General features: G+C 40.0%; 1 protein-coding gene across 4 annotated transcripts in view; it reads left to right on the top strand.

Moving 5' to 3' along the window:
• The first annotated feature begins 5,073 nt into the window (after nucleotides 1-5,073).
• The window catches only part of LOC116788091 (solute carrier family 12 member 7-like), a 71,036-nt gene continuing 61,278 nt past the window's right edge, over nucleotides 5,074-14,831 (top strand). For 3 of the 4 annotated variants that reach the window (XM_032690452.1, XM_032690471.1, XM_032690461.1), the window contains exon 1: nucleotides 5,076-5,293. In XM_032690452.1, coding sequence (XP_032546343.1) covers nucleotides 5,173-5,293 — 121 coding nt within the window. In that variant the 5' untranslated portion in view covers nucleotides 5,076-5,172. Of the gene's footprint in view, nucleotides 5,294-14,831 lie in introns of all 4 variants that reach the window. The other variant, XM_032690480.1, reaches the window with a different exon arrangement.

Below are 14,831 nucleotides of genomic sequence, written 5' to 3' on the forward strand. Positions count from 1 at the left end.
ATCAAGGGACATGCGCAGGGACAGACAACCCGATTGGTTACGATGGTCACATGGCTTTAGGGAATATAAGGAAGTGCCAAATTCAAATAAAGCCTCTTTGTTCTCCATCTGAGAAGAGTGTACATCATTCTTTATCATATAAAGATCCACCACGCTATAATACTCTACTGCATATGATAGTATACAACAGTATGGGGACACTGAGGCATGATAAAAAAAAAAGATCCACAGAGACTACATATTCTCAACTACTGTGGAAATTATTTTTTCTAACAAACAGATAATAGTTTTTCACTTATTTAGTTGAACACAATTCTACAAAGGGAATGGTTACGCTAATTAATATTTCAGCATGACAAAGTGTCTTACAATTTTAGTCAATATTCAAATTTGAAGCTGTAACTTATTGTAGCCATTTATTACAGGTTACAGAAAGTCCTTATTTAGATTAATAGTTTTCTATTGGTTTGCAAGCTCATTAAGTTGGCTAGCTTCCTTGATACATAAAAGATACTTGCTCTCTTTATTGAGAAATAATTGGGCAGTTTGCTACTGCAGTTCATAGAACTTCTGATTCCATCTTTGTTTTACAACACTCCAATAATGAGAAGAAAGATGTTGGCAGAGAAGCATAGGGAAATTAAAAGGAAGATAAACTATAACTAACATCTGAGAGCTTTAATTTCAACATTTTGGAAGCAATTTATGTATTTTTAATGCAAAATTGATAGGTTTACTGTGTCACTTCTAACTATAACTATGAAGTCTCTATATAGGTGAAATATTCTCAGCTGATAGTGATGGACAAGTTACAAGGTAATGTTCAACTAAGATGAATCCTTGATACTGGCATAATTTATGGAGGGATTATGATTATGATTATGAAGCTGATTATGAAAAATACTCCAATGTTTTAAAGACTCAATTATAAACAATAATGAACCACATGAAGGCCATGTTCCTTGGCATTTAATACAACACATGAGAGGGATTCAGGTGTCTGTGTCCAAGATGGCAATAGAGATGACATACTTCCCTTATAACACTACTGCTGACACTAAAGCTAACACTACCTTGCTTGATCAATCATTATCTAATTTTCAATTTGAAAAATTCCTTAGTGTTGGAATTAGAGCACCTTCAGACATGAAGAATTAGCATGCTTATGTAGATTCAATGCCCTTCAGACAAAGCAGAGAAGCACCCAATTTTGCCTATGTCCTCTGAGGAGCCTCATTCAGCAGACATTAAAAAATATGGCATATAACAGTCAAAAGTTAGTTAATTAAAAAGAGAAGGTGAAGCGCCTAGTTTTTGCATAATAACCTGTTACTTGGAGTACTACAAGTGGATTCCAAACATTTATTGCCTGAGGGGATTCAAGGTGCCATTGCTCATGTCCCAAAATAATATTCTTAATGAGTATGCAAAAAGCTACTCCCCACCCTTTCTACTGAAAATGTAGTGCTGTCCAGCAGAGAACTCACTCTTCCAAGGAGTGCATATCAGGGAACCAGGTAGTGTTGCTGCTCAGTGAGGGGTTCTCATGGGACAGAAGTGACTCCTAACATTGAGTTGAGCATAGTTTCCCTTCAGAAGAAAAGCAATGCAATTGGATTATGAGTGATTTTTTATCTGACAAGTAAAAATTCTGTCAGCAGAATAATAAAACACAGTTAAAGCAAAGTAGTATCAAAACAAAGGTAATATGCTATTGTATCATCCTAATGTTTCTACCCATCACTCGTTTGACATTAAGGAACTCTTTACCTTTTTTTTAATATGGTTCTACATTCTCCTCACTTATTTGGCATTATGAAACTAGTTTCACAAGTCATTCAAATTTTGGCAATGATTAACCTGCAATCCTTATGTTGCAAGTCAGTATCAACTGCGACTGCTACCAGATGTCATTGAGAGAGAGGAGACATTATTAATTTTGGCAGAGGACAACTTCATGAGATATAGTTGTTTTAAACACTTTCATGATGTTTTCTCTCCCCAGGTGTAGTGGTTCAGCAACAACAAAGAGGAACAGCTGCATGTGAAAGTTATGCTAGTGTAAGCAAACATTGGTTTTCCTACCTTCATCTCGCAGAGAGGTTTGCAGTGCAGGGTTTTGTTTGTTTTTTTTTTCCTGTTTTAATTAATACACTTTTAGTGTTTCCTATATGGCATGGCAAACTATAGGAGATAGGTTTCATGATGTCCCCATACCACACAATATTGGCACGGAGAGGCAAAAGTAGAAAGGAGACAGCAGAAGCAGATGCTGAAGGCAACAGATACTATATCAAGCTTTCTAGTTTCCTTCTGGTTTTTGGTTTTGTTAAAAAGCAAATTATGTTGTGCCTAGTTGATGTGGGCTAGTGGTTGCATTTGTACAAAATCAGAAAGTAGTGTGTGATCTCTGGAGGTCATTTAGTGCAGCTTCTTACCCTAATGGCAAATTTTCAAGGGTAGATCAAGTTACTCAGGGCCTCATTCAGACAAACATCAAGAAACAGGCCTGACTGTTCCCTTTGGGGAAAGCAAATGCACAATGACAAAGGCCAGCAGGGTAGGAGCTTCTCTAGCCAGACACTGGTTCCACAATGCCCAAGTGAGACAAGCAGGCAAAGTTCTGGATCAACAAAGCTCACAATGAAGCATAGCTGTGATGAAACTTGAGGCAAGTACCTATGGCATAGATCACACAGGGACAGAAGGCCCAGGTCTGAACTTAAAGGGAGTCCATTGATGCAGGGGCAGCGTGAAGGTAGAAGTGTCTCAGGTGTCTTGTTTTAAATCCTAACAATATTGTTAGTATTAATTTTAGCCTTTTTCTATTCTTGGTATATAAACTAGCTTCTTTCACAGATCTTCATGTGTTCTTGTTTTTAGTTTATTCAGGGGGGATGTTAGTAGAATATTCAGAATATTCAGCCCTCAAATCCATTTTTGTTAACAAGAGGAATGACTTTTAAAGCTCCATCTGGATGTATCTGTTTGAATTGATGCTGTACCTGCTGCTTTCCTTTCTTGCCAAACAGCGTTATGGTGATGCAGAGCTCTGTTTTCAGGAAACAACACAGACTGAAAGCTTTTCCTTTTTTATTTTTTTTAATAAAACATTAATGTAATGAATGCCATGCTTTTTAGATACAGATCTGTATAATGTTTTAGTCTTATTCTACTTATGGTCTATTTTTATTTCTTATTCCAAGAAGCGTACCATCAGAGTAGTCAGTTGTTAAACGTGGCATGCACCACACCACTACTTATGCTATTTCAAAGGAAGTGACAATAAATAAACGTAAGAAGTGAGTTACTTTTCCCACTCCCAGGTGGCTCACAAAACACAGCTCTCATATTACAGGGTGTCCCTGTAATGAGGGACAACTCACAACCACATATGAATTTACCATCTTTGTTGAACTGTGCCTATTTTTCAATCAGATGGTTCTCCATGGTTATGACAGAAGACAGTTGGAAGTGTTGCCTCTGTTCATTCAAAAGTTGTTTGGTCCAAAGCTTCTCTTTCTTTTGCTCTTAGCTATTTTAGACAAAAAAAAATGTAACAGGTTGGAATAAAATGAAGGCTGCCGTTCTAATTTCTCCCCACTCAGTCTTTTGTGTATGCAGTACAATACTGCATGCACAAAAGCTGATCAATAGCTGATCATCTGTTACTTTACAGATGATCAGCCATTGAAAATTTTCTTCTCAATACTCATACATGACCTCATACCTTATACATTGCATTCTGCTGCATGGTTTAGGAATGGTATTGCCTATTTAGTACTCCCATTAAAGAGAAAACACAAGCCGCTCCCCTCCCCCTCTGCTGGGAGATAAAAAAGACAGAGATTACTGGTTGAGATAAGAACAATTTACTGAAAACAGCAACAAGATAAAAGAACGATGACAGCAACAATACTAATAAAAAAGATTTACAAAAAGAGGGTGATTTATATGCAAAAATGCCCACCAAACCCGGAATAATGAAAAACAACAGCATTGTAAAATGCTGTCATTAGCAAAGACACCATTCCAGTTGCTTTCTTAAGCTCCAAAAAAGGATGAAGAAACTCCTTTCTCATGCAGCCACTATTCCCATTACTGTAGTGACACTATGGTTTAAATAGGGGTGGAACTGGAAGTCCATACCAAGTATCGAATGCATCTCTCCCTCTTTTTCTTGCTGCCCCACTGTCTCCACATCTGCCACTTCACTGCCATCTTTGATGGCCAGAATCACTTTCCCTACCCCTTTCTCTGAAGACCTCTATGTAGTGGGACAGGTTGTAGTGTTAGGTAGAAATCGTATATCCCACTGAGGCACTGGACCCACAAAACCACCAGAATGTCCTTCCAAAAGGCATAGATACAGACTGACGTGAATAGAGTCTTTATGCTCTATTCCAGCACTTTGCTGGGAATGTAGAATACCAGGAGACAAGAAAAATGCCCTTGGCTTCTAAGTCCATTTTCTTTACTTTTGCAGTGGAGATGCTACAACACAACCTCCTCTGGGAAGGAAGTCTGAGATAACCAAGAACTACAGCTCATCACTAGTGCTATATCATTAACATTTAATTTGATACACTGCTCATCCATTGATTCTTTGAATCTGCTTTACTTCAGGTCAGAATTTACATGCTGACTCCAACCTGAATCACAGGACCTTCACCTGTCCTCTGCAAAGCATAGCTGCTGTGCAGGGGACCAGATTTCTGGGAACCATCTTTATCTCCCGGTAGTCCAAAGGCAGAGTGGACTTCCTCCTCCACTTGTCCAAAAGGTGAACCGTAAATCTCCTGGTTGGGCTTTCTGGATGATGTCATCCCTTCAGTGACCTGGAGAATCAGGGCCCTGCAGCCCATCTCTGGTTTTCTTTGGAAGGCAGTTTCTGTCTGGTGGTACGAGAAGAGCAGCCGCCCGGTGGTCTTAGCACTACAAGGATAACTGCAAGGCAAGATTTGAGACCGAGAGAATGCCGGGCCTGGGCCTCTCCCTTCGGAGCTGCGGCCGCACCGCCATCAGTCAGGCGGTAAAGGGCGGCGGCGCGGTGCCGGCCACCGCCCCCCCCGCGTGAGGAAATGGCTCTCACGTGAGGGAGGCGGCAGCGCCCGGCTCACCCGGCCCGCTGCCCTGGGAGGAGGTGCCAGCGGGTCTGGGGCCGTCTGCGCCATGCCGACGAGTTTCACGGTGGTGCCGGTGGAGGCGCAGGGCGAGGAGCGGGGACCGCCAGAGCGGGATGGGCAGCTGCAGGAGGAAGAAGATGAAGACGACGAGAGGGACCGGGGCACCGGTGAGAGAGCGGGGAGGTGCTGGGGGTCAGCGCCTGAAGAGAGCGCCTGACCCTTGTGTGGGAAGAAGCGGGTCTGCCGCATGTGGCGGGCGGACTCGCCGTCGTAGGGGCTTCTGTAGGCTCTGGAGGGGCCGCATTGCTTCTCTGCAGCGATCGGTGCCGGGACTATCTTTCCAGGAGAAGTGCGCTTCGGAGAGGGCGAAAGTCTGGCGCCTGGGGTGGCCAAGAGCTTGTTTCTCTTTGTTTCTATCAGCCAACGCCGCTGGCCGAAAGGAAGTAGTCACGGGCGGCTCCGGCGGAGGAGCGGCGCAGCCCGCAGGCGGCCGGGCGCGGCGCCTGCCCGCGGCGATGTGGGGCAGTCAGGCCGCTTCCCGCCTACGACGGGGAGCGGGCGGGAGTAGCGCCGCCCACGGCCATTCAACAGGCAGGGGTAAAAAGTCATAGAGTCAATCGTTTAGGTTGGAAAAGACCTTTAAGATCATCAAGTCCAACCGTTAAGCTCTGTTAAAAGCCAAGTCCTTTTGGAGCTCACTAGAGAGAGGGATAGGAGGAAAGATTCAGACTGCAAAGAAGAGTACAGTTTTACTTGCCTTGCACCTGGTATTCGTCCTGCCACGTGCTTTTGCATCAGAGACCGTGTCCCGGGTTAAATAGGTGGTTGCTACATGATGCCGTGGTGTTCGGAGATTGCCTCTTGCTAGGCCTTGCCCCTGAAGCCTCCTGGGGGGAGCAGAATCAAGCCGGAGGAGGAGCTTAGGCATCGTGAGGGAGGGTCTGCTCAGGACACCCCTTCTTGCAGGGGGATGAGTATTTACCTGCGCTAGTGCTTTTCTCACTTGGATAATGAGGCACTGCTGGGGAAGCAGTAATTTTGGCTCATAACACTTCCTCTTGCTAAAGCGTGTTGTGGCAGCAGTACCAAGTATGGCGTGTGAATCGCTGCTAGCACTGAGAAGTAGTTTAAATCTAGCACGTTTTTTTGGACACTGTGTTACAATCAATACTTCTGTAAAGATTTTTTTTTTAATTATGTTAGATGATCACAGGTGATGGGAATAGATTTTTTTGTAAAGAGCAATTCCTCTTAATGGCATCTTTTCCTTTTTGTGGTATAGATGACAGATAAATAAGGCTAATACCTTATCACCTAATGTGATGTGGCATTTGAATGAAAACAGATATTTGACAAACTTAATGTATTTACATTATTTTAGGAAGTGATCTAGTAAAACACCAAGCTAACAAAGTTGGATTATTTTCTCCCAGAGCTTTCTCCCCTCGAACCCCTACTTACCCATAAAAGATATATACTACATGTAGTTGCCTTTCCCTTAGTCTAATCCAAACTATGAGCAAGTGTTCTAATAATTGCCTCTTCTTTTTCCAAGCTAAATGAAATAGAAAAACCAAAACAGTATAAACTGTGGCAACAGTTTATTTTCTGTCATCATGGATGACAACAGTATGACATTAATCTCTTTGGACAAATTTTCTTTTGGTAGAAGGGCTAGTCAGCAAGGCATCCATACTGTTATGGATCTATATCACTTGAGTGGGTGAATTTATTTATGACTCTTCCTGTGTGCTGGTAACATAGGGATTAAAGAGTAAAATGCTGAAAAGAGAAGGCATTGATTTGTACACAGGTTATAGTTGGAGAGCTCTGACTTCATTAAAAGATTACATGCTGTACTCTGATAGAGAGTTTTGGGAAGTGAAAAACATACTTGGGTATTGTATGGAATTGTTAAGTTAGTGATGTGAAATGAAATAATTCTTGAGTCATTCTTCTGAAAACTAGAAAGAATTCTAAAATATTAGTACAGCTAAAACCCGTTAAACCCATCTAAAAGCCTGCTGCTCAGAGAAGGACTGCCCTTCTCCCTGCTTCAGCCTTGAGAAAAAAACTAGGGAGTAAATATTTCTTTCACTGCCCTCCTCTACATCACTGGCTTTGCTTCCTTTTTCCTGCACTTGACTTTGGTGCTCATCAGACATTTTACTGGCCTGGTTCAACATGCTAAACTGTGCATAAACTAAACTCCTGCAAAAAACCAAATCATGCTTCCCCTGTTTTGGAGTTGAGGTGAGCGAGTGCTGCAAAAAGTGTGAGAATGGCTAGGGTTGTGTCAAAGTAAGAGGTGGGTCAAGCTAAGAGCAGAGATGAAAGTAAAAAAGAGGAGAATGGGAACTTCCCCTTAGCCTATATAGCTCAGCATATCATTTTGTTCCAATTGTTTAGAAATCTAGAATTTTATCTGTTTTGATTAAATTATCTGTCTTAAAAACCAAGTAGTTTTTTCCTTGACTGACTTTTTAAAAAAAAAAAAAACATACCCACCAAACACACACAAAAAACCTCCCAAACCCAAAAAATCTACCCCATCAAACTCGATGTTTTTTTTAAAGGAAGAAGGCTGTATGCTGTTCAGCCATTAGGTCATGAGTAAAGTAATTTTGATTTTTATTAGCAAGGCACTTATCAATTAGTGCATAATTCTGTGCATTTATCCCCTTTCACACATTCTTACCTGATACTCATCTGTGTGATAATGGAGTAAGTAACCTGGGATATTCTTTCTCTATGATCTTGGCTCCTTCATAATAATTTGAAATTCTACAGCTTCACATTTTTGATTATGTGAACACACTTTCATGTGTGAAGGAGGAGAATACTTCTGTGAGTGGCTGTGTGGCTGGTTTATAGTGCTGACCAAAGTAGTACTTGGGAAGAGTAGGGAGGCAGAGTGGAAATTAATGCTTCAATTGAACAACATAGTTGAGGGCCTGCTGACTCAAATGTTCACAAAGTAGCAGAAGACATATGTGCCTGTGTCTTTTAGTGTGTTTATAATATACTACAAAGAAAGGGTAGTCAGGAAATAGTAACTGGTTGAAGAAGAAAAGGAAATACGATTCTGTTGTAGGCAGCAATGTATGAAGTTTTATGAGAAATTCTGGGTTTGGTTTGTGTTGGGTCTTTTGTTTTCACACATATCTGTGGTGACTATTAGATAGGCATGTCAAAACTTCATAAGGTTGGATCAGCTTCCTATTTCATTAGCAGCTCTGCGTATCAGGTGTTTCAAGGCATAGCTCGTATTTTTAGCATCCCATAGTATTATTTACCTCACCACAGCATTTTTTTATTTAGAAACTAATACGAGAACTAACTCCTAGAAAATCTTTTCAAATTGAAGACCCTCAAATGCAAGGAATAGCAGTGACAAACCTGGTCATCTACCAAGACGTCATCATATAACTAATAGAGCATGGATACTGTGAATTTCTGTAAAATGCTGTTTATTGGAAAACCAGGAAATAGTTGACAGAGGTGTATATATAGATAGATAGATAGATATGTATATATATGCAATGGAGGGAAACTAGGTTAATCTTACTGAGATGTCTGGTGTATTTTCAGTCAACTTCTACTCAAACACAGATCCAGTCTGTAGTTCAGAACTTACTGTACAGAAAAATGCAGTATTGCATGTTCCCCTTCATCCCATTGTGATTCGTCCAGTTTGCTGTATCCTGAAAAAATGCAGACTGATGTCTTCAATTATTTTTCATCTCCATGGATTAGTTACCCTTCTCTGCCTTGTTCATGTGCTTAGACTGTAGTGTGCATTGCATGGTGTTTCAGTAGTGGCTAAAGGCTCAGGTCTAGGGGTGAGCATGGGATGGCAAATATGACACAGTTTTTCATGTGGTCTTTCAAGCTCCAACAACTTGTAGGCCAGAAAAAGATAAGTCTTATATGAAACTGGATTAGTTTCTCATTTTTTGGTGAATTTAGATTTTTAGATTAAGTTCTAAATTAATCTGGTCCCTCTCCATATGATAAACCTTGATAAATCTTGTCCCATCTTAACCCTATAATTTTTCCAAACTGAAGACACATATTTAGTCATTCTTTACATAGAAGCTATTTCATACTTATTGCTCTACCGTCTGTCTTTCTCTGAAGTTTTTCCACTTTTGTACATTTTGAAATGGGGGAAGTTCCAGAAATGCACATGATAATCAAGTTGTGAACAAACAGTTTTATTTTCTTCTTCTTTCCCCCTTTTTTATTCCTGATATTCAGTCTGTGGTTGGAAAAGCAAGTATTGAACTGGTGTTTTGCCACAGTCATAACCAAAGTATGTAGTTTATGAGTGGTAACCATCAGTTGGAGCCCAGATGGATTAGGATTTTTTCTTCATGTGTGTATATGTATATATATGTATAAATCTCTACATCAAATTTTACCTGTTGCTTTAACATTCACATAGGCTTGGAGATCTCCAGGTCTCCACATTTGGCTTGCACCTCGACTATCCTAAATAGTTTTAAACTGTCACATCTCTGGGTGTTTTTTTGGGGTTGATTTTTTTTGGTTGGTTTGTTTGTTTCTTTTTGTTTGTTTGGGTTTTGGTGTGGGTTTTTTTGTTGTTGTTGTTTTGTTTTGTTTTAATGAAGGGTTTTTGTTGTTGTTGTTGTTGTTTTTTATTAATGTGTGCAATAGCATGTGTCCCAGCAGAACTTCAATGACTATCTCTGCCTCTGAGAGCACACCACATTTGTCTTCTATTTTCTTAGTTATTTACCTATGGTTTATCCCTTTTCTCTCATTCTATGGCTGTTTTATTTCCTTAAGTATGTTCAAAGAAGCACTTCCTAAGAAGTCTTTTGGAGAACTTGGTAGACAGTATAAATTAGGTTTTCATTAATCTATATGCTTGTTGATTCTTTCAAAGAACTCTTTAGGCATGTGAGACAGAATCTGCCTTTGCAGAAGCGACAGTGATGGTCTTCCCCCACCACCCCAATGCTGTATGTTATAGTACAGTGCTGGAGTGGAAAATAATATTCCTGTTGCGTATCTTACATTTGATCACAGGCATGGGAGATGCCTGAGACCACAGGGATTTTCTTTACTCTGGGGGGCATTGGTTGTATATGTATGTATAGTGAGCTCTGCCAAGGTGCTGTAATTGATCCTTTCACTGGTTAATATAATTTTGAATGTGTGTTTCTGTTAGCTACTGATAGTGCTAAGGGAAATGGACACAATTAAAAGAGTTAGAATTAAGGATAATAGACTAAATAAATTCACTGTGGAGCAAGCATTTTACAGTCACTTAGCGTTTTGTAACTGTTTAAACATTTCTTTTAGGCCATTGCAGTGTTGACCTTTTTTTTGAGAGAGAGAGTCTTAATGCATGAAATGGATAGCAAATTATTTTTACTCCATTGTGTTAATTTCATGTGAGTGAAATGCTAACTCTCACTGTACTTATTGCCTAAGAGCTAACTGTAAGTAATTATAGTCTCAATGGACAGGAAAATAGCTATGACAGAAAAGCACTTGTTTTTAAAATATTGTTATAAGAGGGTTTATTTCCTTGAATTAGCTCATTGCGGAACAACAGAGTTGTTCCACCCCCACCCCAATGCAGAAAACCACCCTTTTTGGCAGCACAGATGTGATGAATTGTTTCTGCATCTTTGAACTATGTTGTTGCTTCATATAAAGACAGATACTAAAGCATGAGGAATGAAAGAATTAGTGCTTTTTCTTTTCTCTTTTGACTAATTAACTATATAATGTTTTCACAGGGGACTTTCTAAATAGCAGTAGAAATATTAAAGCTTTAGGATTTCCCCTCAACAAAGTGCATCCCTTGGTTTTAAGTGAATTCTATCAACTTAAATGGATTCTCCTGCTTTGTTTTTACCTATACAATCTTTTTGTGACTTTTGTGGTATTTCTTGCATAATCAGATAGTATTTATTTTCCAACTTATTCCATTGTACTAGTTGAACAAGGAGCACCTCTGGTACGCACTATAATTTGTATAAGTGCAGTTATTTGTATACCATGGCTTTGCAAACTTTCCAAACAGTAGCTAGCAGAACTTTAATTCTGCTAGTAGTGTAGCTTATCCTGTCACGTTTCTATTTGCCTTCCTCAACTCCAAGCTAATAAGAGTACTTCAGGATTGGAATATGTTTTACTTGGCTCTGTCATCACTGCATCAAATGTACAATGTTGTGGTTTAAACCCAACCGACAGCTACAGCTCTTGCTTACTCACCCCTGGTGTAATGGGAGAGGGAATTAGAGGAGTAAAAGTGAGAGGGGGCTGAGATAAAGACAGTTCAACATGTAAAGCAAAAGTCACACATGCAAACAAAGCAAAACCATTCACCACTTCCCTATTGGTAGGTAAGTATTCAGCCATCTACAGGAAAAGTGCTCCATTCTGCATAATGGTGACTTTTGAAGACAAATGCAATCCTTCTAAATGGCCCCCACCTTCCTCCTTCTTCCACCAGCTTTATATGCTTAACGCCATCCTTCTGAATGGCCCTTACCTTCCTCTGTCTTCCCCCAGCTTTATATGCTGAGCATAACACCATGTGGTGTGGAACATACCTTTGGTCAGTTGGGGTCAGTTGTCCTGGCTGTGTTCTCTCCCAACTACTTGTGCACCAGCAGTCTCCTTGCTGGAGAAGCAGTAGGAGAAGCAGAAAAAAACCTTGGCACCGTGTAAGCACTGTTCAGCAGTAATGAAAACATTTTTGCATTATTAACACTGTTTTCAGTAAAAATCCAAAACATAGCCCCATACTAGTCCTCTTCTAGGGGATTAGTAAGCACCAGAACTGGTTCTAGGAAGAAGAGACTTCGGGCATGGGCTGGGAAGGAGCCTGCAACTGTCTCAGCCTTTCCACAGTTGACCAGGCTTGTGACATAGGTGTTATGATCACAAAGAGTACATTTTGGATGTTATTCAAAAATTTGACCACAGGAACTAGTCTGTTCTAAGCTCTAACATCCATTTAATAGAATTGAAAGAGTTTGTATGAAGTTGTTTAAGGCTGGTATAGAATGTGTAATAGTGTTATGGCTACAAGCCAGGGAAGAGAGTTACAGCCATGAATATTCATACCGTTATGCCATATGAAGGGGGCTGCCCTGCCCTCCCCTCATGGGGTGCTGGAAGGGAGGGGAGACTTTGCTGCAGCCAGAAACTGTCCCTGCCTGGACAACAGGAAAAGCCACACCGGGAACCTAAAGGGTGCTATCTTGCCTCAGTTGCTGCAGTGATGAGGACTTGCTGTCCCTAAAAAAATGCAGTGAAACTTGGTCCCTTCTGCTGCTTGCTGCTTTGCCCCCTGCAGAGTGCTACTGAGGAGTTATGGTGCTGAAGTGGACAGCTCCAAGGTGCAACTGAGCCAGCTGCGAGCCCCTCTGCTTTGCTCACTGTGGGCTGGTGGCACCCCCCCTCCACCTCTGCTGCTTTGCCTGCTCCCGCCAAGTGCCTCTGCTGCTGCCGCCACCTAAATGCCGAAGCCGCCCGCACCACCGCTGACGCCTGAGTACTGAAGCCCCCCGGGGACTGCTGCTCTGGGACCCATACGCTGGACCCCCGTGCCGGACTCCTCCCCCTCGCTGCCCACCTCAGCTGCACGGAGCCCGAAACCCCAGTGAAGATGAATGGAGCAGCACTGGTGCCAAGGGAGGTGGTTTAGAAGAAGGGGGAGAAAACCATCCATCTTTTTTTTTTATTCCTCTATTAAAGGGGAGCAGAGTTCATATTATTAGAGTTCCTATGTCCCAATGTGTTTCTTTTTAAACCAAGAGAAATAGATTAATGTAAACTAAGTTAATATAAACTAGAAAACAGCAACATATTTAATTTGAGAGTTAACAAATTATGCAGCCAGTCTTGAAAAGGACCCTTTGTAATTTAAAAATATTTGGTTTTATAAAGAGCTTACAAAAGTTAATAGAATTATGTTTTAAAATGTTTCTCATCTGCTACATCTTAAGTAAATTTAATTAATTTCTATATAAAATTGATGTCTAACAACTACAGTTAACTGTAATTTAATTAAGGTTTGCTAATATATACTTGGTGCATAAAATAGGCTTTTTAATAGTAGGTAGGTCTTTGGAATAGATTAATACTTACTGTTGCTAATCTATACTGATCTGTTTAGTGGAAGTATTTTAAAATTAATTTATTTGATAGAAATAAAACTTTAAAGGCACTTATTATTAGGTGAAGATGTGGAATGTTTTGGTGGCTTGATCCTTCCCATTTCACTAAGGAGGGTGTTTATTGCTGATGAAAATCCTCCAGCTTAATTCCCTTTAAAGAGTTCTGTGACTGTCATGTAGTTTGTGTCATGTGCATGCTTTGTGCTGCCTGACGCCTTAATGACTTGTTTCAGGATTAATCCAATGCTAATAAGAAACAGGATTTGAGGTCTTACACAAAGCTGGGAGGAAGCAACTGTCAGTTGCCTGTTTCAGTTCTTAATACATGAAGAATCAGCAGAGGGGAATGATTTTGATTTTCCTTAATCATGAGTGAACAAGATTATGAAGAAAGTGGGCCAAATCCAAGTGAGTCTCTTTAAAAGACAATACCATAGTTCTAATGTCTCTTTACTGAAACAGCAGGTTCCTGTACTTCTAGCTGTATTATAAAGACTTATAAAAAGCTTTTGCAGTGTCGTCAATTAGAAGCAAGTTGTGCTTCGTTATAATAGTAGCCTAAGTAAAAACTAAAGTTTAGCAATGTTGACAAGGTGATGGATGTAGTATTAGAATCCTCCATTATGTAAAGGGGTTTACAAGGAGGTTAAATTCACTTTGTCTTGCATTGCAAGATAACCTATGTAAATTGTGCTAATCATTACTAAAAATAATCTAAGAAATGGATGATATAATAAATATATTTAGACATTTCATTACTAAAAAAACCCAATAACCTGAAACTTTGGGTTAGGTTGCGCTGAATTCTTAAACTCATCTTGCACAAAAATTCAGAAACAAGATGTGTTCAAGCAAGGTTATTGATGCCTTTTCATAATTTGAATTATGGCAAGGTAGTGACTTTTAAAAACAAGTATATATTAGAGCTCTGTAGAGTACTTCTGTATATTTTTGGATTAGAAGTGTCAAGAAATTTTAGTTTTAAGATTCTATGACTTCTCTTTAGTTGCCTGCCAATCAAAAACTTGGACATACAGGAAGTAAATATGCATAGTAGAGAAGATAGAATTACAGGTTTTGCCACAGGCAGCTTTCTTCAGTGTGACACTCCTATATGTCAGCTTTACTGACTTTCAAACTTTATGTATTTTTGCCTTAAAGGCTTTAGTTACATTAACACTGTGCTTGTTTACCCTTGTGCAAACAGGATCTCATTTTCATATTCTCATTTTGTAGTGGTTTGTTCTTAATATGACCAAATACTACCTGAATGAAAATGTTACCATTGTTTTTATTAAGAACTGTTATTTTTTGCCTGTATTTGGCTAACCAGAACCTACTTCAAGGTATGTGGACTATGATTAAGAGTTGCCCTTTGGAAACTGAAAAGTTAGGACTTTTCTGTGAAGGATTATTCTCCAACTGTGGTTCTGCTTTAAATAACAGCATATAAAATTAGAAACTTCTGGTGGGAATCGAAGCTGTTTTGTTTTACACATGTACTTGTTTGGAGAACAGTTACACATTTTCAGAGCTGAGC

This window comes from Chiroxiphia lanceolata, chromosome 1, assembly GCF_009829145.1.
Source record: "Chiroxiphia lanceolata isolate bChiLan1 chromosome 1, bChiLan1.pri, whole genome shotgun sequence".
Taxonomy (NCBI): domain Eukaryota; kingdom Metazoa; phylum Chordata; class Aves; order Passeriformes; family Pipridae; genus Chiroxiphia; species Chiroxiphia lanceolata.